This window comes from Ylistrum balloti, unplaced genomic scaffold (genome assembly GCF_031769215.1).
Source record: "Ylistrum balloti isolate Yb309-2 unplaced genomic scaffold, AGI_CSIRO_Ybal_v1 Utg370452, whole genome shotgun sequence".
Taxonomy (NCBI): domain Eukaryota; kingdom Metazoa; phylum Mollusca; class Bivalvia; order Pectinida; family Pectinidae; genus Ylistrum; species Ylistrum balloti.
In genome coordinates, this window is record NW_026782300.1 from 1,747,569 (window position 1) to 1,773,197 (window position 25,629).

Here is a 25,629-nt window from a genome sequence, read left to right on the forward strand (position 1 = left end):
CTCTTTGTTTTCTATTAGAAAGATCATTTTTAAACCAGTTCAGGACATTTCCTTTTATTCCATATGATTCAAGTTTATGTAACAGACCCTCATGCCAGACCCTATCAAATGCCTTACTTATGTCACAAAAAATAAATCTTAATTCTTTGTTATTATCTAAGTTACTTATTATTGTGTGATATATGGAAAGCAGTTGATTAACAGTTGAGTCATTAGGCATAAAATCAGATTGGTGTTTTGATATAATTTCTGATTCATAAAGATGATTAAACAGATACTTAAAAATATTTTTTTCTATAATTTTACTAAAACATGAGGTTACAGAGATAGGTCTAAAGTTAGAAACATTATTTTCAGTACCTTTTCCTTTGTAGATAGCACTAACATTAGCAGATTTCCAAAGAGAGGGGATAGTACCAGTCTCAAGAGATTTGTTACATAGTATAGTAAGAGGAAGATAAATAGAAGGAGCAAGCATTTTAATGATTTTAGGAGAAAGATTATCTGGACCTGGTGGTTTCTTATCGCTAAGGGCAAAAAGTTGATCTTTTACATCTTGTTCAGAAATAACAATATTGTCAAGGACGAGATGAGTGTAAGATAAAACTGGAGGTAGAGGCTCAAGATCTACAGAGGAGGTAGAGGTAGAAGTAAAATAGGTATTCAAACATTCAGCTTTTGCAAAAGGATGACTAATATATGAACCATTATCATTTAAAGGTGGTAGAGAAACTGATTTATTATTAGTTTTGAATACTGAATTGGCAATCTTCCACCACTTACTTGGATGAAGGGTTTTATCGCTTAAACTTTTCTCTAGATTTTCATAATAAGTTTTCTTTGCTTTTCTAATTAAGTCAGTTACTTCATTTCTTTTTAATCTATAAGTTTCCCAGTGATGTTGAGATGAACTAGATCGAGCTTTTTTATGAATACGGGTAATTGATTCATGTAATCTTTTGATAACTATGGTATCCTGGATATTAAGTATGAAAGAAGAAAGCAGGCCGTGAGTCAATAACATTTCAGAGAAGCAAACCACAATATCATGAATCAGAAAACTTCTCCACTTATTGAAATTAACGAAAGTTCTCAATTACCCTCAATTATGGAAACAAACTTTGCGGTATCAAAAACTTATGACTATTGTTCAGTTGGGAAACAAATCAATTCAAAGGGAATTATACGTGTGATATCGTGTACACAAGTAATCTATAAACAATATTGAAAATAAATAAGGTTGTTTGCTCACCGCTGATGATACTGGTTTTATATATCTCTATTTTTATCTATAGGAGTCCCTTGCTAACGCCATCAAAGATAGCATATGAATGATACTCACCTGTCCCTTGGGGGGCCCGGCAAATGGTCATATTTTTATGTTCTCGATGAATATACCAAGATAGAGAGACGAGTGCACAAAGGCAAACAGTGACTACAATTCTAAAAATTTCCGTTAAAAGACACATTTTCTTTCGTATGGCACTATCTAGACAGAGTAATGAACTTTATTGCGACACGTCGTCACAATATATAGGTTTTAACGAACTATGGAAGCTCTGAATGACCTAATAGTTCGTTGCTAAATCTAGAATCTGACCGCGATATTATTTTTTGTTATAGAAATTGTATTTCAATTGATTCCTTTTACATTTTGAGAAAAGGAATTGCATTCAATGATAAACAGTTATATTGTTGATTTTGATGAGGAGAGAAAATTTCTCCACTATCAAATTTAGTTGTTTATTGAGATTTTCAATGGATACAATATTAAACTTTAACTTTTTCTAAATATATACTTTATGTCTGTGAAATTTCAAATCATGATTACGTCAAAGTGAACTATCATTAGATTATTTCTGTTAAAAGAGTAGAGACCCTTACATGTACATATTTCTTTTCGTAAAATGTAATATCATTTTCTTTTTTGAAAATGTACTGAACCCAGGCAAATTTAATATGTATCAGTTAAGTTGAATTTCTTTGTGAAAGAACCAGGTCAAGGCACCTTTGTTTTTGTTTCTTTTTCTTTTGTGAAGAGGCAAGATGAGATTTATTATCTTTTATACAGTTAAACATATCTTTTTTGTGAGGTGTTTTGCACAACAATAACAAAACAGATTTCGCCTAGTGCATTTTATATTAACATTACCACATAACCATTTCAATATTAGATATGCATGAAAAAGAAAATATTAATGATGTTGGAATTATTCCAATTCGTTTAGTACTTCAATTTTACTTCCACAGCAAGTAGGATAAAAGTATATAAAAAAACACCAATATGAAAGATTTTGTGTGATCTCTACACTTGTAAACATATATACTAGAGAATTGAATTGTGACACACCAACTTGCTTGTCTGGATACATTTATAGTGATATTATCAAAATTAAGTAGAGGTTATACAGTATCATGACAAAAGATGACACATTTATCATAAAAGGAAGACTGAATATATCTACTATATATACTGTATATAATAAATATTTTTAAGAATCTCACAATACTTTTTTAAATTTGGGGCTCGTTGCTAAAGAAGAATAGTTATTATATTTTTTTAATTACTATGTTACAAAAATAGTATTCTCTTCTTTTCAGCTCTCTGGCTTACATTGCACTTGTCACTCTACAAGGTGCGCAACACTGACCTTCAAAGGCCAACATGAAAAGTGCGTGCCTGACCACTGTACCGAGGTCACCCTATAAAAGACACGACCACCCGTGCCCTACGCTTTTTTGTCATTCGAAGGTGCGCTTGACAGACTGAACACGCTGTGTATGTCATTAGTACACTTAGTATTTTTGTTTGGTTGTACTTTGATTTCTTTTGACAGTTTTAGACTGTTTCGCTTTGAGCGTTCGGCCTACATGTATGGTTCGTGTAAAGGCGGTGCAGGGTAAACCTGTGTCCACCCCTTCTAGTAAGAGTACAGTAAGTTTTGAGAATGAGGATAATATTTCCCTCCATCTGGCGGAGGAAGAAGCCGTTGGCTGTGACGCTTTTTTCGTCCGTGCGGTACAGCCTTCCGAGGACGGGGTCCCGGAAACGGAGTTTTTGGTTGATGTTGTAAGCGGCGAGGCCTCTTACGTACCCGTTGAGGGTAATGCTGGAAGGAAGCGTGTCGCTTCGGCAGCGCTGGGGGGACCCGCACAGAATGAAGGTAAGAGTATTAAGGTGGGCACGTCCGCCAGAATTAAGGAATTGGAGTCTAATCTCGAGCGCCTATCTAGGGAACGTTGTTCCGTAGTATCTGACGATAAATTACCGTCTGTCACAGTTTCCTGTGACCCTGTGCATGTAAATACGAGTCCGAGTTCGGTTACGGTTTTGACAGCAGGTTACCGGAAGGTAATAACGTTGTTAGTTTAGGGCTAGATGAGATTTATTCTGATACTTTCCCGGCTGCAGAGGCCGAGGAGCCTGATATTTTTGGCGAAGTGAAATATGGACGGGAGGTCCATGAGGGCGTGGAACGTTTGGTTTGCTTGTACGAAAACAGCAGATACTGCTAAAATGATGGAGAAATATCAGTTGCCAAAGAACTGTGATGGTCTTACGGTGCCACGTTGTAATAGAGAGATTTGGGGTAAATTGAACAAAAATTTGCAGACGAGGGATGCACAATTACAGGAAGTGCAGAAATCCCTGGCCACAGGGCTTATACGTCTGGTTAAGCTAACCCAAAACTTAATGACTTTGCCTCAGTTTAGGGAGACACTTAGGCCTTTGTGTGTTGATGCATTGTCCTTAGTTGGGAATGCTTTTCAACCATTGTCGGTTAAGAGAAAGTATGGCATGAGGCCAGCCTTACCGGCGTCTTATCATGCTATTTGTGCTAAAGACATGCCGGTGTCTAAGTTACTGTTTGGCGATGAATTAGGCAAAAACGTTAAAGAACTGACAGAAACATCAAAGGCATTTTATATGTTTTCTGACAACAATAAAGGTAGAACAGCATGAAGCAACCAGAAAGGCCGGGGCGGACGTGTTCGTCCTTTTTTACGGCAGGGCCAGAATTATCATGGCAGAGGCCGAGGGTACAGGAGACAGAATGCTCAGTACCAGCAACAGAGTGTGAGTCAGGCACAGGGGCCCCGGAAGTCGAAAGAATAGATTTTAAGGAGAGTGAGAATCTACCTTCAGGTCGCTTGAGCTCAAAAGTTTCATTTTGGGAGTCCATTACGGATGATGAATGGGTGTTAGGAACAGGTTGGGGCTCAGATTAGAGTTTGCGGAGACCCCAGTACAAACTAGTCTTCCTGGTTCTATATCCTTCAATCCACAAGAAATGGAGTTGATTGATAATGAGGTACACGAGTTGTTGAGGAAAGGAGCAATTTCGCGCTCATTAAGTGAGCAGGGAGAATTTATTTCGAATATATTTTTGGTACAGAAGAAGAATGGCAAGTTTCGCACTGTTATTAATTTGAGGAAGTTGAATGATTGTAAAGTTTATCATCATTTTAAGCAAGAAACACTATAGGTGGTGGTTCTTGAGGCAGTTGAGAGAGGAGACTTTTTTTTACCTCTATTGATTTGAAGGACGCCTATCTCAGTATTCCAGTTCTTGAGCAGTTTCGGAAGTATTTGAATTAAGGTGGAGAGGTCAGCTCTATGAGTTTGTTTCTATGCCATTTGGGCTTACTAGTGCCCCAAGGATTTTCACCAAGGTGTTGAAACCTATCTTTGCGAGGGTGCGCACTTTAGGCATAACAGCGTTTTACTACATAGATGATTCTCTACTGAAGGAGAAAAGTAAAGAAGCTTGTGAAGTTAATTGTAAAACATTGGCTAGTACTTTGGTGGAGGCAGGTTTACAGGTTAATTATGAGAAGTCTGTGTTGGTGGCAAACAATATCATTGTCCATCTTGGTTATGTGATAAATTCTATTTCGTTCACGGTGTCCCTTCCTGATGATAAGATGGGAAAGATATGTTCAACATGCAAGGTCATATTGGAGACCAGGTCAGTTTGAGAGAGTTGGCAAGTTTGATTGGTTGGTTTACATCAGCTTTTAGGGCGGTGAGACTCTCTGGGCTTTATTATAGGGTCACAGAGAGAGAGAAAACTTCGTACTTGCAGGGAAATGATAATTATGATGAACGGATAGTTCTGTCACCAGAATGTAGGAGAGAAATAGAATGGTGGATTGCAAATGTTAGGCATGTGAGTGGTAGGAGCATTAGACCAGAAGACCCATCTGTCGTCATGGAAACAGATGCTTCACTCTTAGGTTGGGGAGCAAAACTGGGAGAGTTAACAACCCAGAGGGTTTGGTCTTTGCAGGAACGGCAGTTCCATATCAACTATTTAGAGTTGAAGACTGTATGGTTAGCTATTCAGGCCTTGTGTTCGGACATGTGGAATACCCATATTAGAATCAAGTCAGATAGTACTTGTGCTATTTCTTACATTGATAAGCCGGGTGGTATTTCACCCCTGTTGAATGATTTGGCCAAGTCAATATGGATATGGTGTGATGGAAGGAAAATTCATCTGTCAGCATGTCATTTACCTGGTGTGGAGAACGTTGACGCAGATTACTTGTCCAGGTCATTAGTATCGTCAGGGGAATGGTCATTGCATGTTGATATATTTGACAGGATTTGTAGGCACTATTTTACTCCTGACGTTGATATGTTCGCTAGCAGGTTAAATTGTAAGTTACAGAGATTTGTGTCCTGGATGCCTGATCCAGATGCCATGTGTTATGATGCATTTATGACGTCATGGAGTGATCTTACACCTTATCTTTTTCCTCCTTTCAGTTTAATAACCAGGGTCCTACTCAAGGTGAAGGAGGACAAGGTGAGTCAGGCAATACTGGTGGTTCCTTTATGGCGCAAGCAGGTATGGCTACCTATGCTGTTAGACGCTGTTGTGGCTGTACCAGCCAGGCTATCCAGGTGGCGGGACATGCTGCTATCCCCAAAAGGCGAACCTCACTCTGATCCCTTCAGAGGAAGGGACTTTTGAGACAAGCTGCCTTGTGGGTCGTCTCCTCCTGGAGGAGATCGACAACAAAACAATGCGATTTGGCCGGGGGAAACTGGGTATCTTGGTGTCGTGAAAGGCAAGTTGGTACCAATTGTCCTTCTGTGTCGCAGTTGATTTCTTATTTGACACATTTGTTTAATATGGGTAAGTCCTATAGTGTCATTAATACCCACAAGTGTATGTTAGTTCAGACTACAGCATTGTTAGGGAAGTTTATGAAAGGTTTATTTAATGCTAACCCCCTAAGCCTCGCTATAAATCGACATGGTATATCTCTGTTTTGTTGAAACACTTAGAGACATTGTATCCACATGCAGGGTTGACCTTACCAGTGTTAACTAAGAAATTAGCATGTCTGTTGGCTTTGGTGTCAGTACAGAGGGCTCAAACTTTGGTGAATTTAGACATTGAATACATGCAAGATTTGCTATCCTAGAGCTTATGAAAACAGCTAAACGAGCAAAGCCATTTTATAAAGTTAGTTTGGAGAAGTATTCTAATCCTAGGCTATGTGTAAACAGTATTTTGAGACAGTACATTAAGGACACTGCTAAACTTCTGAAGTCTAATAAGTTAATAGTCTCTTGCAGACAGGGTACCTCAATGTCGACATCCACTGTGGCAAGATGGATTCGTGGTATGCTGTCTGAAGCTGGGGTGGATACAGAGACATTCCGGCCACATTCAGTTAGAGGGGCTGCTACATCGGCTGCGATGGCAGGAGGAACATCTCTTCAGGCCATTCTTGAGACAGCATGTTGGAGCTCGTGTGGAACATTTAGGCGGTTCTATTTGAGGGATGTCCAGGATTTGGAACCGTCTCCGTCGTTCGCGGATAATGTGCTCAGCAGGAAGTGACTTTGTCATCCCTATGCTATGTCTGGGGTTTTCTGTCTGAGATCTTTGAATTCATATTTTGTGTAGTTCTTATTGAAAATTATAAAATTTTTGAATGAAAAAAAAATCTTGAGTTTTCTTGGTTTGTGTCGGTTTAATGATTTTGTTGTCAAACACTTTGAAGGTGCAATGTAACCGGACAGCCGGAGGGCTGAATGGAAAAGAATCTCCGCCTCATCCAAGCATCACCATGTGATGGATGAGCGGGATTTTCTGTAATGAAAGCCCGAAGGCTGGACGGTTACATTACCCGCCACAATTGCAAGGTATACCTCCCCTGGGTTGGGGTGGTTTGATTTACCAACAAAATGGTTGGTCTTTGAATAAGCGTAGGGCATGGGTGGTCGTGTCTTTTATAGGGTGATCTCGGAACAGTGGTCAGGCACGCACTTTTGATGTTGGCCTTTGAAGGCCAGTGTCGCGCACCTTGTAGCGTGACAAGTGCAATGTAACCGTCCAGCCTTCGGGCTTTCATTAAGGATATTTAAGTACCAAATTCTTTATCTAGTAAGACTTCTCTCTTTTCGTCAATATTTCATTTTTTGTTTATCTAAAGTTTTGTAATTCCATTTATTATTATAAATAAATGAAATAGAAACTTTTAAAAAAGATGTTCCCGGTTCTTTCATCCTCGGCCAAACAATCGTTAGATATTTTAATTAGTTAAACAAATAACACATTAAATACATCAATACGAAAGATTAAAACATAGTCGAGTCCGATATCTTTCGACATTGCCCTCATATAACCCTCACTGATAGCCTAAGTAAATATGTTCGGTTTATCGTCCATTCGGTCCTCGTCCCGAGATTATATCTTATAAGTCTCTCTGTGTCATCTCCGAAAATAGTTTTACGATATCCCGAGTATTTCAAACTGAACCAAACATTGACTTTTAGTACACATAATGTGTTAGAATTCAAATAAACAAGGCACTCCTTAACAATCTTTCATAAAGTTTCTCATATATGTGATGTTAAAAGTAGGTTTCACTATATAAGGTCCATTAATATAGTAACAATGGTTAAGAAAAACAACAACAACAACAACAACAACAACAACAACAACAAAATACTGAAGTGCCAACATAATGTTTATTAAAACCTGCATCCGATTAACTATAAGCAACATATGAACCAAAGGACATGTAGAATAAGACTACGTGCATAGCAAGGATGCCCCAAGTAAATCCAAATGAGGTCATACTAACGACCACATCGAACAGTACTGTTTTCATAGTGGTATAACAAACGCAGATACACCGTTATTTTCATGCTTGACATTTTGATTAAGATAAGATGAACTTGTGGTTGAAACTAAAATTTCTTTTGAATACATCTTATCAACCTAACAGTTTAATGAGCTATAAACTGCACATACATTGCTTCGAAAATCTGAAAAGGAATATTAAGACAGGCGGTCATATTGTTTAAAGTGTATTCTAATATTCACTATTCAATACCGTAAAGGACAATCCTTCATATTATAATATTTACAAGTATATACATCTTACACATTTGTTATCTTACGAATCGTAATATGTTTGATTTTTTTCCCAAATTGACATTTTACAATGTCTTCCTTTCTTGCCCTAATGGTTAAGGAAACGGTACAAAAAAATCGAAATATACGGGATTAAAGTTTAAATATACGGGATTAAAGTTTAAATATACGGGATTAAAGTTTAAATATACGGGATTAAAGTTTAAATATACGGGATTAAAGTTTAAATATACGGGATTAAAGTTTAAATATACGGGATTAAAGTTTAAATATTCGGGAATAAAGTTTAAATATACGGGATTAAAGTTTCCTTTTATTATTGTAGCATTTTCTACATGTGACAAGCATTAATCATATTTATATGTTTCTAAAGTTAAAATAACTTTACCTAGACGATAAGAACAGATTTTGAAATCCAACAGAGATTATATTCTTAGGTCGGTAGTGGTGATCATTATGTGTAATACTGTAAAATCGTCATTTTTCGTGGAGTTTTTATCTAAGTTAAATTCGTGATTACTCTTAACCAATAACTTATACATTCATGAAATTATCAACAGAAAATATTATTTTACCGTATCATTCTACATTACATTCTACGTTAATATTCATGATTGGTTTTGTATTGATTCGGCATTTAATTTTGTGCACGGTAAATTAATGAAATGTCAGATTACCTGGACATTGAAACGATGCATCAGTGAGAAGTCACCTTAACAGGTCAACTAACCAAAACTAAAACATTATCTACACTGTAAATCCCTTCCAATGATAGTTCACCGAGTCCCACAGACACCGCCATCACTCATGTCTGGTGATATGACTTGAATTAGACATTTCATCACTACTATATAAGTAATATCCTGCTGTGTAATGTTTAGGAAAAATCTGACTTCAACTTCACATTGTGTCTACAATATAATCGCATCTAAAATAACAAAAAAAAAAAAAAATCATATTCTTCTTTCATCTACGAATTTATTAGTAAACCCTTAAGACCGATTCGAAATTATTTACGACTGTTTTCAACTCACGAATATCAAATACAAATTGAGAAAAGGACAAGTTATACTCTCTGTGTGATTTCCCAAAATCTCTCCCAACTATATTTAGACCTACGAATTTGACAGTTCCAAGCTCACTAATAATAGACCATCATCGTCTCTGCCATTTGTAAAAGAATTTGTGTGTGTGTGTGTGTGTATGGCCAATACAACAACCAAGACAATCAGTACTGTGCATTGCTTTGTCACTAAATCCGAATAAACGAATAAAAGCAGCAAATCGAATTTTAAAAATATGGAAAAAATGTAGCAGATGCAAATCTCTGTTTAAGAACATATTATATTTTACACCGAGTATCGAGAAAAGAAGCTGGTATTGTCGTCATCCATCACTACACCTTCACCGTAAAGTTGATATCATCTTAATATTACTTGATATATTCTTTGCATCCACTTTAGGAATCAATGTCACATTCGTTACATCTTAATTGTTTTCCTTTGGCTTAAACAGCACATGACGCCACTTTTCGCGTGGATCGTTGTTTGGTCGATCAGTTCATATGGTTGGTCGGGAATCAGTTCGAAGTCGAAATTCTGCATAATCTTGGCAATGATGATTTTCATTTGGATCTGTTAAGTAAAAGTAAAAAATAAAGAAATAACAATGGTCATGCTAAATGAAATATGTTGTGATAAAAATATTTATATCTTTATCATTGTCATGTTTTAGACAGCAGACATAATCTCACTTGATAAGCATATAATAACAAAAAAGCAGATATACTTTGAAAACAAAACACTTTCTTTGAAAAGAAGATAGTAAAATAATAATGAGAGAGAGAGAGAGAGAGAGAGAGAGAGAGAGAGAGAGAGAGAGAGAGAGAGAGAGAGAGAGTACACTTCATTTAAACTGACAAAATTATGATATCCAGTGAATATATGAACAATAGGATCAGGTATACGAAATCCTTAGTGTTTTTAAATGTTCCGAAAGAGTGTGTGTTTTCTGCTTCATTGACGAATTCTCTACCATGGAGATCAATGTGACCTACTTATAAGAAAGCGAGTATATCAGAGCGAAACTAGAATCCCCCTCCCCCGCTCCCTTATCACCAGTGGTTTTGGGGATGCCTCCAAGAGGTCTTCATTTGTTCACCTGGGTAACTATATTGAAACCATTCTTCCGAAAATAGTATCATTGCATTGTCACCCCCTAAACCTTTTCATATCAATTTTCAACTTAATCAGATAATATCTAACATTTATTTGTTTTTATAGTTTAGTTTGTTAAAGAAAAAGCTTTCATATGCCTATTTGTCCAATTCCATTTATCAGTAAAGTTATATTAATGCAATATACGGAAATGTAATGAGATTGGTTACAATCCTGAACCTACACTTGTAATATTTGAATCCTAGTAGGTTTTGAGGATGATTATTTATATGAACATATACTACTGTTCTAATCTTGTTTTGATGTCGTTTATCAATAAACTATTGTTTCACCTAAACTAAATCCTTATTCACTATCACGTGTTGCTAGTATCACAGGTTAAATTGCTAGACATCTGGAGATCATTTCATCGAAATTATTTTTCTTCAATTGAGGAAAAGGATCACAAAGGAAAAAATATTTTTAAATTCTATATCTTGTACCTCTGCAAACTTCTTTCCGATACACGTATGTGGTCCAGCTGAAAACGGTGTCGAGGCATACTTGTGTAATCTGTAAAGGAATTTATCATAGCATTATCATGATCTATAGCAATGAAATGCATTCAATACTAAAATATTACTGCAAAAGACTGAACATCTAAATTAATTATTTGGTCATTTGACATTAATTAATAATGAACATGAGCAAATTATCCGGATTGAGTTGAATTCATAGAGGACGTACTTCTCTGGGCTGTTTTTATCAAATCGTTCTGGTAAAAACTTGGTTGGATCTGTCACATTTTGATTCGCCCTGGATGTCGCATAGAAGCTGATCTATATAAAAATAATATTTGTATAGTACATACAAAATAAAGTCAAATGACACAAGTCGGTACTTAATAAACATTTTAAAAAAATCAATTCGATCAAATAAAAAATCGTTTTTCTGGATAAGAAGCATTTTCATTATTATTATTAATGATTATTATATTCGAAAAAAACCTTCGACCTTCAGACAGCAAAGTGATCCTTCTATCAATTCATCAGAGTACATCTTTTATTTGACTGTCGAGTATCTTAGAATAACAAATCATAGTAGACATCGAATATATTGAATAAACATTTTAACATATTTATTTGGTGAAACCCGATTAACCTGCTATATTATTATGTGTGATGTTGTACACAAAAGTATACTTCTAGAACTACATATTATTTACAATAGGCTTACGAGCATATCGGTCCCCTCGGGGATACAGTGACCACCGAGACTGCAATCTTTGGCTGTTTCGCGAAAAGTCATCTTAGCTACTGGGTAAAGTCGTAGAGTCTCCTTTAATACCATGTCGAGATAGGGAAGTTTCTCAAGTTCATTCAGGGTAATCACAGACACTGCTCCAATGTTTTCATCTATCTCTCTTTGAAGCCTTCAAAGAAACAGCATAACTTTCCTAATTTGATTCAAATCGATCACATACATGTTATGCGAAATAAACAAATTTTTGCGGGAAACATTGTTTTGTAACCTAACGCCCTGAGTTTGTATTCTCTTATATACTGTATTAAAGAAAGTTTAAAAATGTTTCTTTGGTCTGTTTTCGGTAACATATACCTGTAAGCAAAATTGTGAAACACGGTCATGTAACTTACTTCTTGTAACAGTCTGGATTCTGTCCGAGAAGGAGTAGCATGAAGGCCAAGGCGTTTGCCGTCGTTTCTTGCCCTATTTAATACGATTGAGATTGAAAGGATTCCAAAATAATTTCGAAAAAAAAAGAGATTGTATTTTCATCGTTATTGTATTTCTGCAGGATGAAGTTAACAGATCTTAAGTTGGTGATTAAAGACTCCAATGAAGGTTCGGAACAAAAACCAAGCACACTAATTGACAACAAAATGATGGAAAGTCATGAAGCAACAGATGGGATCATTTTTGTTGAAATCCAAATTTCACCTTTACACTAAAGTAAGATATCTTAGCAATGGGAAAAACCCGTTAAAATTATTCATGTTTTTCATTTACGGAATCACGACGTCAACAAAGTCGCCAGGAGCAAAAATAACTTGATGACGTCATATTGAAAGATCAAATTCGGGTCGCAAGGGAGCAACAGGTAATGAAGTATATGATTTATACATTTTACATTAGAATTCATTTGACGTCATTTTTGTTTTAGTTTATGCACCTTTAGAAAAAGTAAAATTTCGTAGTATTGCTATCCTACACTGATTTTGTTTGGTATAAGCTAATTAACTTTTTACCTGCAATGATGAATGTCACGACATTGTCCAATAACTCTTCATCCGTGAAAATTGATGGGTACTTTGCTGAAACAAGCATTACAGACTCAATTTCTCTAGTCTTTAGCTTAAATATCGGCTGGTACACATTTATAAAATATTCTTTCTTGGAAATAGGAAATAGCATTTAAAACACTAACCTAAACAACGTACAAGTTGTCATAAGTTCAAATACCTAATTTCACCATATCAACGAACAAGTAAACGAATCAAGGAGTGAATGTTCGAAGCAAATACTATTTTCAAGGTAATTGCAAACAGAAAACGAAATGTATTTCAAAGGTAATAATATCAATTCAATGTATATAACGCAAAGACAACGAGACCATGTAGTAAACGTGTGTGAAGGAATCATCGCTACAGCGAAGAAGAAGAAAACGAAGAAGAAGAAGAAGAAGAAGAAGAAGAAGAAGAAGAAGAAGAAGAAGAAGAAGGTTAAGTTATTATTGCGAAAACCGTATTGTATTGCATTTTATTACCTTTTAGTTCCAATATGTACTCCAAAAGATCTTTTGGAATGTAGTCTTCTTCACGTCTCGCTTTATCTCTATTCATCATCTCTTTCTTGGCAATGTCTCTGATAAAATATACAGATTTTCGAGCTTCCCGACGAAACTTCCATTTGAATGGATTCATCTAAATAATAAGACATTAAAAATGAAAAAATAAACTGAAACTCTTCGCAAAAGGTTCACACAGATAATACCCAGCTGATCAGCAAAATAAGTTATGTTTAATGAAGAAAATTTGACCACGAGTAACAAGCTGCAAATATTTGCAATTTGGTTTTTGCTTTTTTTGCTACTGAAGTCTAAACATGAACATCTTTTATTGGAAAACTATTAATGACTTGTTTCTGATTTGACTAAACAAGTGAGTTGTAGACCGACATATGCAAAATGCTTTGAATAGTTTATGGTATGAAAAAATTGAGTGAGAAAAAAATGACTAATCAATGGATGATACAACAATCTAACCCTTTGAGAAAGGTGCACACATATATCCCATCATTTCCTTACATTATCTTATTTTGAATTTGTTTTTCATCGTGTCATTCCTGCTTAAATGAAAGTTTTATGTTACATCTGTGCACGTCTCGGCTACTTTAGACTAAATCGAGTGTCTCAGTGATTCATTGATGTCTTCAGGAACGGAAGTGCAGTAACAATTCCGATACAAATGTCTATTGTTCGGGTTGCATCTAATGACATGCTTTAAAGGAAAAAGTAAAATGGTTTCAAAGATCATTTTCCCCGAATAAATCTTACAGTATGAATATTTTTCATTTCATTTTTCTATTTATTTCTTTGCAGTTCTTTGACATAGCGTTGCAAGTGAGATGCAATTCCGAAGGAATCCGATATTGATGGGACAAGGTTGATTTGAGAACAGTGATTGCTTAGAAAGATTATTTGAAATCTGAAAATGATTGATTGAATAGTCGAAAATTCGTAATAATTAGGTTTCACAGAGAAACAATAAGAACAAGAAAGGAATATACTTTTAAAGTGTCCCGGAAAAATATGATCTGATTAGTATTTGATTAACGTAACAATTTTATACATACGGCTTCCAAGGGATTTTTCAGTTGTGTGGCGAAACCTAACAAAGCTGTCTTTATTGCTATTAAACAGGGATTACTCTTCCTATTTAATGGCCCAATGTCGATGCTGAATGCTATCTGAAAAAGGAACAAACGTATTTGGCTATTGACATTGTTTTTTTCTTATTCCACCCTGTTGCTTTTAACCTGATCAATTGAAGCTGCTCTTAAAGGAAATCTTCATTGTAACGAAAGTATTAATGTCGTATGTTGACATTTTAAATGCGTTTGATAGGTAAAGACCTAAAAGTTACATACAAAAATCAAGAAAAAAACCAACATGGCAACATAATCATCATTATAACTCAAATCCATAAAACTAATGCAAAATATGAACAAAAAATCTATACGTACACCTCATGACAAAATTCAAGGAGAATAAGAACAAATGCTCTGAAAGAGTAAGTGTCTTTTGCTTCATCGACGACACCCGTCATTTAAACCTTATTCAATCTAAGTAAGTAATGACAAGCTCACACCGAGATAAAAATTATAAATTTATGTTTTATAGGATTTTCTTACCGCTGATGAAGATCCGAGGTGCGTGATAGGATGCTCCTTACTCGTGTTGGTTTGTTAACTAGAAAGCTAAGGCACAGATCAATCTGTGCTGACTTGGATTACTTGGCTAAAACTATTTACCCTTATTAGTTTAATGTGACATGCATTTGTTTTGATGATATGTGACATGCATTTGTTTTGAAGATATGTGACATGCATTTATGTTGAAGATATGTGACATGCATTAATTTTGATGATATGTGACATGTATTGATTTGGATGATATGTGACATGCATTTATTTTGAAGACATGTGACATGCATTTATGTTGAAGACATGTGACATGCATTTATGTTGGATGTGACATGCATTTATTTTGACATGCATTTATTTTGATGATATGTGACATGCATTAATTTGGATGACATGTGACATGCATTTATTTTGATGATATGTGACATGCATTTATTTTGATGATATGTGACATGCATTAATCTGGATGACATGTGACATGCATTAATTTGGATGATATGTGACATGCATTAATTTGGATGATATGTGACATGCATTTGTTTTGAAGATATGTGACATGCATTTATGTTGAAGATATGTGACATGCATTAATTTTGATGATATGTGACATGTATTGATTTGGATGATATGTGACATGCATTTATTTTGAAGACATGTGACATGCATTTATGTTGAAGATATGTGACATGCATTTATTTGGATGATGTGTGACATGCATTAATTTGGATGATATGTGACATGCATTTATTTTGATGGTATGTGACATGCATTAATTTGGATGACATGTGACATGCATTTATTTGGATGATATGTGACATGCATTAATTTGGACGATATGTGACATTCATTTATTTGGACGATATGTGACATGCATTAATTTGGATGACATGTGACATGCATTAATTTGGATGATATTTGACATGCATTTATTTTGATGATATGTGACATGCATTAATTTGGATGATATGTAACATGCATTTATTTGGATGATATGTGACATGCATTAATTTGGATGACATGTGACATGCATTTATGTTGAAGATATGTGACATGCATTAATTTGGATGACATGTGACATGCATTAATTTGGATGATATGTGACATGCATTTATTTTGAAGACATGTGACATGCATTTATGTTGAAGATATGTGACATGCATTTATTTGGATGACATGTGACATGCATTTATTTTGATGATATGTGACATGCATTAATTTGGATGACATGTGACATGCATTTATTTTGATGATATGTGACATGCATTTATTTTGATGATATGTGACATGCATTAATCTGGATGACATGTGACATGCATTAATTTGGATGATATGTGACATGCATTAATTTGGATGATATGTGACATGCATTTGTTTTGAAGATATGTGACATGCATTTATGTTGAAGATATGTGACATGCATTAATTTTGATGATATGTGACATGTATTGATTTGGATGATATGTGACATGCATTTATTTTGAAGACATGTGACATGCATTTATGTTGAAGATATGTGACATGCATTTATTTGGATGATGTGTGACATGCATTAATTTGGATGATATGTGACATGCATTTATTTTGATGGTATGTGACATGCATTAATTTGGATGACATGTGACATGCATTTATTTGGATGATATGTGACATGCATTAATTTGGACGATATGTGACATTCATTTATTTGGACGATATGTGACATGCATTAATTTGGATGACATGTGACATGCATTAATTTGGATGATATTTGACATGCATTAATTTGGATGATATGTGACATGCAATTATTTTGATGATATGTGACATGCATTAATTTGGATGATATGTGACATGCATTTATTTTGATGATATGTGACATGCATTAATTTGGATGACATGTAACATGCATTTATTTGGATGATATGTGACATGCATTAATTTGGATGACATGTGACATGCATTTATTTGGATGATATGTGACATGCATTAATTTGGATGACATGTGACATGCATTAATTTGGATGATATGTGACATGCATTTATTTGGATGATATGTGACATGCATTTATTTGGATGCGATATGCGATGGGCCACCTGTATATTGTTCAGTGGAAACGTCACAACTACGTCAAGAAGGCCTTTAGTCAAAATAAATTAGGCCATTCACGCGACGGCAAACAAACGAACACACTCACCTCGTTGACAAACTTCATTCAACAGAAGACCTTGGATTGCAACATCAACCCACACTTTTATATTATACGAACCTTGTACAAAACATGTGTCGTCAATTTATTTAACGTATCAAGCATGTGTATCTCCGTCTTGCCGTTCGCATAGGTTCCTAAGTGTTCCATGTATTCATTAGCAAACTCGTTGAACTCTGGTGCAAATTGTCGAATATAACTGAAAGAGGTTGATGAAATATGCAATTGTAAAAAATGTTCTTAGACAAGTTTGTGTGAAAAGATAGGGTTTTTCAATGTAAATTTTATTAAGTAGCTCAAAATTTCAAATATTGAAAAAAATCAATATTTCTAATTAATTCTTATAACGATCAAGTTATACTTTTTTAATCAATCGATGAACAACAATGTTCTTCTTCGTGTATAAACCGCGACATGGTAAATAACTGACACTTTCTAGAAACAGTCTTTATCTGCACGAGACGGAACACTAGCCCTTGACTTCAGTAAACATGATTAGGTACATGGTCTAATCTTAACCCAGCTATCATTCTAATTCAGAAAATCGTGGCATTGCCACCAACAGATTCAAGTACGCACATCTCATAACATTGTGAAAATAACGAAATAACACTACATTTCGACTTTAATATAGTAAAGGATGTTTATAACGAATTCCATTACCTGGAAATCACTTTGATTTATCAATAACGAATTATATTTTTTTAAATGTCGAAAATTCGAGTCAATCAAAAAGAATAAAATCTCTCCATATACAGCTTTAATCTTTAAAATAGGTTAACAATTTCTCTATTATAAGAATCAAATGCGATTGATAACTTTAATATTAAGTCTTCCTAGTAATAATGATTTACATAAGTCAGGTAGGATTTGATTGATTATGTCGACTTGACGTTTACGAGGGATGTGACTCAGTGTCTAGACTTACTGCTGATTCAGACTATACATTTTGGTTCGCGTTAATATTATTTGAAAAGCGAAATTACTTTATTTTAAACAGTGTTATCACCATACCTAACAAATACTATGGATTAGTATCAATTAACATATATTTTACAGGGACTGGAAACGATATTCCACTTTGTACTGGTATTGAATCGCTGTAGATGTGTTCCTTACAATCCTGTTTTGATGCAGATATAAAAATCACATGGTTTTTCATCCCTCTATATGTTAAATCATATACATATGTATGTACGCCATTATTTCAGTAATCAGAAATTGGAATTCGGGATGTTTCAATGGGTACGTCACTTCAAGCAGAAATCACTACTAATCATGAATCTATAAAGGAACAAGCTATTGCTTTTTCTATAAACATGGAAACCAATAACTGCATATTTTGATATATAAACATATATGCAAATAGCCCACTTTACCACATTGCTCGCAAAAATCCCAATGTAAATAAGGCATATATTTCAAAGCCAGATTACTGTCCCAAGAAACAGAAGCTCATTTATCCCACACCTGTAACAACAATATTCTGAACTATGCATAACCTGCAATAACTTACCTGATAAATATATCGCTGTTATTCGTGAGTCAGTTCCACATTTATACATACAGAAAGGTGTCTACACATCCAATTTTCGTCTGCTTATATTTATTCATATCCAATTGTAAAATTGTAGTCTTTGAATTAAAATTTGTATACAAAACGCATCCCCTATCCGCTTACACTCAAATTTGAAAAAAAATCCGCTTTGGATTAGGAACTTTTAAGGGATATACTTTTTTATCCAACGTTGCGATCGACAGTTCTCAAGTGGATTTTCAGTGATAGCAAAAATCGTGATCGGATATAATTGTGGTTTATTAAAACATTGCCGAATCATTGCATTGATCATATGAAATAACTTACTGTGGTTTGAACCATTGGTCCAATTGCATTCGCTGTAGTATCCAGATTTTATTATCAATCTCTGTTTCCAATCCATTCCCAAGAAATCTGAAAAGTACAAAGTACCACTATTTTCAATTTCACTATTGTGTCTTGCTACTTGCTACTTTGGGGATCTTTTATACTGCAAATATCGTAATTTCACATTCATCAGTCTGATTTATAAAATTGTTAATATGGAGTTATTAGGAATAGGACAATGCTAGTTTGTATCTATGATCGTAACTGGTCCCACAGTATGGTATTGTCAAAACGTTTTTTCAGCATTTAATTTCTACTGCACGGTTGTTCCCTTTATTGAATTGACTCAATCGCTTAGATGAGGTTTTAGCTTAAAACAGCAGGGTACCTAAATGATAATGCAAACATGATATATATCAATTAATGAAGTATTTTCTGAACAGCATTATTGTCGATGTAATTGCAAGATGTCTATCTGGCTAATCTTCCACGAAATCGAACACTAGAGTTTCATGGGACTTGCCAGTTGGTAACTTGCAACTATATTAATTATAATTACATTCAGACAATACTTGATTGTTTATATGATTCTATAACATTTGTACTAAAACATTACCTTGTACCGAATAGGTTGATTAACTGTGAATATAACCGTTTCGATTTTGGGTGATTTTTCGCCACCAGAGTATCCTAAATAAAAACCAAACCCGTATTAGATTTATAATTTATGTATAATGATGTCTAATCTAAATTCAATCGACATGTTTTCAAGCATCATAGTTGTATATAAGGATAAAGATACACAAATAGAAACAAGTCTCTATATTAATGCCTATTGATTATCATTATAATCCTTATTTCTATATAATATTAATCTCCCAATATCAATGGAAAATTATTACCCATTAACATAAAAAAGAAAAGAAGGTAAAAAATTTGGTGTAAGAAATCATCTATAAAAAGTCCATTTTCAAATAAAATATGTGAATAAATTATAAGGATCAGCTCTTTTTGTGTTAATAATTTTTAAAAAATGGAGCATACTCTTGGCCTAGACTGCTTCGCGGTATATTAAGAGTACACTCTTTTTTATGAGACAAAAAAAAAAACATTTGAAAACTTGCATTCTGTCTTACCTTAATACATTCCGGATCTAAAACGATGACAAAAACTTGGTTCCATATACAGATACGGAATACCAGCCCGTAAACCTTGGACCTAAAAATAGATTTCATATTTTCCGAATTAGGACAAAAACCAAAATAAAATGAGTTCAATATCTAAATATAGATATATATACTACTTACATTGATATATATATCCTTAATTTTTAAATTCAATGTATTCTATAAATTATTGTTCTCTTTAGATATACTTTTTTGAAAATTATATATATCCAAAAAAATGATATATATATAAGAAGTCGTATAAACAAAAGCAAAAAATGGAAATAAGTAAATTGTCCAGCTGTACATAATTTTAAACTTTGCATTTTGCTGTGACGATTATGATGTGTTTTTATCTAACAAGTACCTACAGTCCATTGAATCCCTTTTGTCAAACACATCTTTCCAAACAAACAAATAAACAAATCAAATTAATTCTATCTCAGTCGATTTTGAAGAAACAATTATTAATCTAATACTGATTTGAATTGGATCATTTACTTACATTTCTACAAAGTAGTCGTCTATAATACCACCAGCAGAAATGACTTTTCCGATGGACGGAAAATTCCCACTCCAGAAGCTGCAAGACATATTAGTGACATTCATTTTCAATAATTTTGAAAATAATGTTTGCCTCTAGGTTTAATTTCTCATTAGCTTCAAGAATATTTATCAGAACTACAGCATTAAAAAAGGTACCACTTCAATTTGCTTTGTTTGAATTGACAACTTTATCAACTTTGTACGAACATGATTTTCATACTGTGTGTCTTGATACGGTAGCGAGGAGAAAGTCAAGGACTATGATATCGCATTAAGAGAAAAGTGGACAAACATTAATTATTTATAAAGAAAATTATTTTCTTTCGTCAGGATTTATTCATATTTAGAATTATTAACATAAAAAAATCGAAATGAAAGATATATAAAAGAGTGCAGGTGTATGCACAATATCTCAGGTGTAAAAAAGTATGCATGCACAACTTTTTAGCGCTGAACCACTGAGATGAATTGAGGATGTATTGTTAATATGTTAATACAATGCAGATATCACAATCGTGGTACACAGCTGTTCACTTCTTTTTTAGTTACCACTGGGTCTTAACTTAGCAACCTATGTTCCTATGTTATCAACCAGGGACTCTAACGTAGCTATCTTTGGGACGTCATATAGTAACATCAGGACCCCTTTAGTTACCCCTAGGTCCTAGCGTAGTAAACTAGGGTCCTATGTTATCAACCAGAGACAGACTCTAATGTAGCTGAATTTGGGACGTTATTTGGTCACACCAGGACATAAATGATTTACCTTCTTGGTCTAACGTAGCGCCCTAATTTATCGGCCTATTATCCTAACATTATATGAAGCATTATCTAGTTATCCTATGGCCATAACTAACAAATATGAATGGACATGAGAACCCTAAGTCATGGTCCAAAGTTAGGGAGTGAGGTTAAGATCCTAGGATACCAACGTTTAAGCAGTGTCATAAAGGGAAAATATTCGTTTGGCCTAAATTAGCATGCGTAGAGACCGTTAAGTTAATCACTACAAATGCTTGTCTGGGTATACACAGAATACTGTTTCACTGTGTATTTTAGGCTCATTATTTGGTTTAAACTAAATAAGATCATTTTAAGACATACAACGTATAATCTTTACATTTAAGCTTAAACGTCGACCTGCACCATCTAGTTGCATGCATGATAAAATGTCTTCTCTATTCGAGACCACAGGTATACATATATATCTATTTCCTTGTTGCGTTAAGTATTGACATTACTCACCTGTCCCTTGGAGGTCCTGGTAGATGATCATACTTTTGATGTTGACGATGGATATGCCAAGCTAGAGAGACAAGTGCACAAAGGCACACAGCAATTACAATTCCAAAGATTTCAACAAAAAGAAGACTCATCTTCAGCAGGATGATTCGGTGGCTAGTGGATGGTCTTACACAAATACTGGTTTTGTTTTATCACAGCGTATAATCTTTACATTTAAGCTTAACGTCGACCTGCACTATCTAGTTACATGCATGATCAAAATGTCTTCTCTGTTCGAGACCACAGGTGTACATATATATCTACTCCCTTGTTGCGTTAAGTATAGTCCTACTGCATGTTTCCATAAACTCTTCGACCATAGGTCAACTGAGTATAAAACGCCACATCCGGGTTCTTCAGCAATGGCGGTCGTTTGTGTTATGCTTAGTGTAAGTGACTTGAATTGACATCTATATACGTATTTACAGACAACAAATTACGTCCAGTACTGTAAACAAATTGATCTGATACTAAAGCAAATGTTTCTTATTTCTTATGAAAAAAAACCCAGTTTGTACAATAACATTTGACCCTGACATTTAACTGCCAAGTCCTAGGCCTTTACGACATCAAAAGCATAGCAGTTTTTCTAGATGATTTCATTACCTCAATCATCGATTGTAGCCAGGAAAAAAACGAGTATGTATGTGCATTCTGGTCCCCAATCGACAATTAAGGTACAATTCAAAATACCTAGGCAAGTTGTTTGAAGCACAGGGGTTTGTTAAAAACTTTAATTACGGATCACCACCACACGTACATCGCCACCGGCACCGACAAAAAATGAAAAGGTAAAATAAGTGTTGAAAAACTTTATTTGAAATTTTGCGATACTGGCAGATATCTCACATACTGACTAGCTTCCTCCTTTGTGTATGTTAACGTGTGGTTGGCCGTACGTTTTGTTGACATGTCTGTTCAAGGCTGTAAAAAATATCAACATCAACATACACTTATATATGTTACAAGGTGGTAAAATAAATCACAGTTGTGGTAAAATGTTTTACTTAAAACCATGCTGTCACATTTCTAACAGAATTGTTCTTTCAAGTAGAGTAGGTATTATTACCTTATTGTTTACAAAAAAAAATGAATAAAATGTATTGTGTATTGTCTACAATGTGGTTAATGTTTCCTCATCAGCAAGGGACAGATATACAAGATTGGATATAACTTGCTGCTGAACACACTTTTAATTGCATTAATGTATATTGTTACCTTTGACAAGTGAACTGTATATATGATATCAAGTTGATCAATTGGTCTCCATTTCAACAAATACATATAGCAGTAAGCTGACTTGTTGCCCCCTGTTTTCTTGTCACAGCAAACCCATACAGTATGGGGCTCTGCACTCAGTCACTGGGAAGGGACACATCTGGCTTTCAAAAAGCAAACAGAAGACTCAGAGGATATGGGGTGGTAAAACACTTCCTTTAACCACTGGAAGGCAAAATACTCGTAAGCTTTTCCAATTTTATTCTAATTAAGGTGAATGTTAGCCTGCTCTTCGCGTTCACTTGTCACCAGGAAAGATGTAATATCCGTGATACATCTGGAGGCCACAAAACCATTCCCTGTTTCTCATCTACCCAGTTGTCAAACATGGATCAGGTAGTACAGTACCGTCAATACATAACAACTTATGATAAACCTTTTCGTTTTCTTTTGAAAGTTCAATAGATGACTTTTTCAGTGGCAAATTCATAGATAGTGCAGCAAAGCATAACGTAGCCAGTTCTGATCTAGTGCCATTACGAGATAATCCTCGATCACATAGGTCTATCTTCCAGTGTAAAAAGTCATCTAGGCTCGATGCAGTGATGTCCATGGTGTAAAATATGTGTAAGTATATAAATATAAAATATGATGAACAATATAAATATATGTGTCACAAAAGTTTCAGTGAAAAAAAAAATATGGATAAGCATTCAGATGTAAACGTCAAATCCTCAGGCCGCCATGTTTATCGCGACGGAATGTTTATATCCAGTTGACTTTTCACATGCATATATAATGATCTAAAACAAGATGGCGGACGCGTGTGTGCAATAGGACTATTGACATTACTCACCAGTTTATATTGTTACATGTCAAACAATGTTATCAGTTCGGAGCCGAGTACGGAAACATTCAAATGCCTAATACAGATTTATCATCATCGCTTTGACAATGAAATTTTAGGGAGTGAGGACTTCAGGTTACAGTAGTAAATCAAGATCCTAGTATACCACAAAGTGTAAGCCCTGTCATATAGAAAAAAATATTCGTTTGGCCTAAATCAGCAAATGTAGAGACCTTTAAGTTCAAAACTTCAACACAGTGAAAATAGAAAGTAAATTTTAGTGGTATCTGACTTCAGTGTTAGGTACAAAAAGGACATCTGTTAAAATTACTAACGCATCGAGCTAAGTATTTTCAATAATATTGCGATCTTTTTAAAATTGATATATATTTTGAAGTAAGTAAGATGCCATATGAGTTTATTTTCATATATACCAGTATTTTATTCAGGATTTCCAATTTAACATATTTATCATATTTAGCATGACCGGACTGACCCTATAACTTACCCTGTAACAGAGAGCAAAGGAACGGGTGAAAACTGCAGAGATTTCAATGAATATTATCATTCTTGGATATCCATCGAATTCCATAGTAAAAGATGTGTTTTTTAAACCTTATTCCTATCATGCTTACTTACAAAGGGATGTTTATCTTGAGAAGATGGCAAGTCCTCACACGAGCCACCATTTAAAGTCCGGTATTTTTGACTACGTAATAGTGCTTAATGGTTAGATCGGTATTGTTGTCGATACAGTTATAAAAGCTTTTTGTGAGCAATCTGGAATCTATTTCGAGTTTTTCAAGTGAATTAGAGTTCATAACCACTTAACTAATTTCCATTACTTTCTGATAACCAATTTCAATCAGAATTCACACATCTATTCTGTATTCTGACTTACGCTATATTTAGAACCTTTACAAGAGAAAATGAGGAAAACTTTGGTGAGTCTGAATGTATAATGGTTGGGTAAAATGAATCTTTAATTTTGAAACAACGCGGATTCTGATCTGCAGGAAGGATGGTCATTGTGAGAAACATGCGTGCAGACGGAAAACATCGCCTGTTTCTTAACTGGTTATTTGATGAGAAAAATGGAAAATCGATCATCTTTTCTGTTACTTTACAACTTTATACAAATTTAGTCCTATCAAGTGGAATGTTTTTGGTGTTTTGGGCTCCAGACGTTACTTACATTAAGAATTCTCATCTTAGATCGGATCTAAATTGATCGTATATATAACTATATATTGTCACAAGAGTGATCCTAACTCTATGATAAAGCCCTAAGGCTCCTTAAAATTATACACTATGTAAGACTAAAAGAAGGTTTAGAAAAATTGGTAGAGGGCATACTTCGATTATCTTGCAAAAATGGGGATTTACTTTACTAAGTCCCAGTACCATAAAAAGAAGAAATATATCTAAGTTTTTTCATGAACTGTGCTATGAATCTGTGTTATATCATTGTCAACAAAATCGTTTTGTGAATTACTAATATAACAATGTGAGCGATG

General features: G+C 34.6%; 1 protein-coding gene across 1 annotated transcript; it reads right to left on the reverse strand.

The window, feature by feature from the left end:
• Nucleotides 1-9,883: 9,883 nt before the first annotated feature.
• Nucleotides 9,884-22,139, reverse strand: LOC132555080 (cholesterol 24-hydroxylase-like). The gene is made up of 14 exons (XM_060219419.1): nt 22,009-22,139; nt 20,723-20,800; nt 20,188-20,269; nt 19,668-19,741; nt 19,052-19,138; nt 17,248-17,386; nt 14,432-14,545; nt 13,344-13,500; nt 12,826-12,891; nt 12,214-12,286; nt 11,795-11,990; nt 11,306-11,397; nt 11,062-11,131; nt 9,884-10,036 (listed from the first exon to the last, which is right to left on the reverse strand). The coding sequence occupies exons 1-14, from the start codon at nt 22,137-22,139 to the stop codon at nt 9,884-9,886; spliced, it is 1,512 nt and encodes a 503-aa protein (XP_060075402.1).
• Between the last annotated feature and the right edge of the window lie 3,490 nt (nt 22,140-25,629).

Excerpts from the sequence above, each read along its gene's own strand:
- LOC132555080 (XM_060219419.1), bottom strand. The coding sequence starts at position 22,139 with ATGAGTCTTCTTTTTGTTGAAATCTTTGGAATTGTAATTGCTGTGTGC. Across the intron at positions 14,546-17,247 it reads CGACACATGTTTTGTACAAG|ATAGCATTCAGCATCGACAT; the intron begins GTTCGTATAATA and ends TTCCTTTTTCAG. Across the intron at positions 11,991-12,213 it reads AATCCAGACTGTTACAAGAA|GCTTCAAAGAGAGATAGATG; the intron begins GTAAGTTACATG and ends GTTTCTTTGAAG.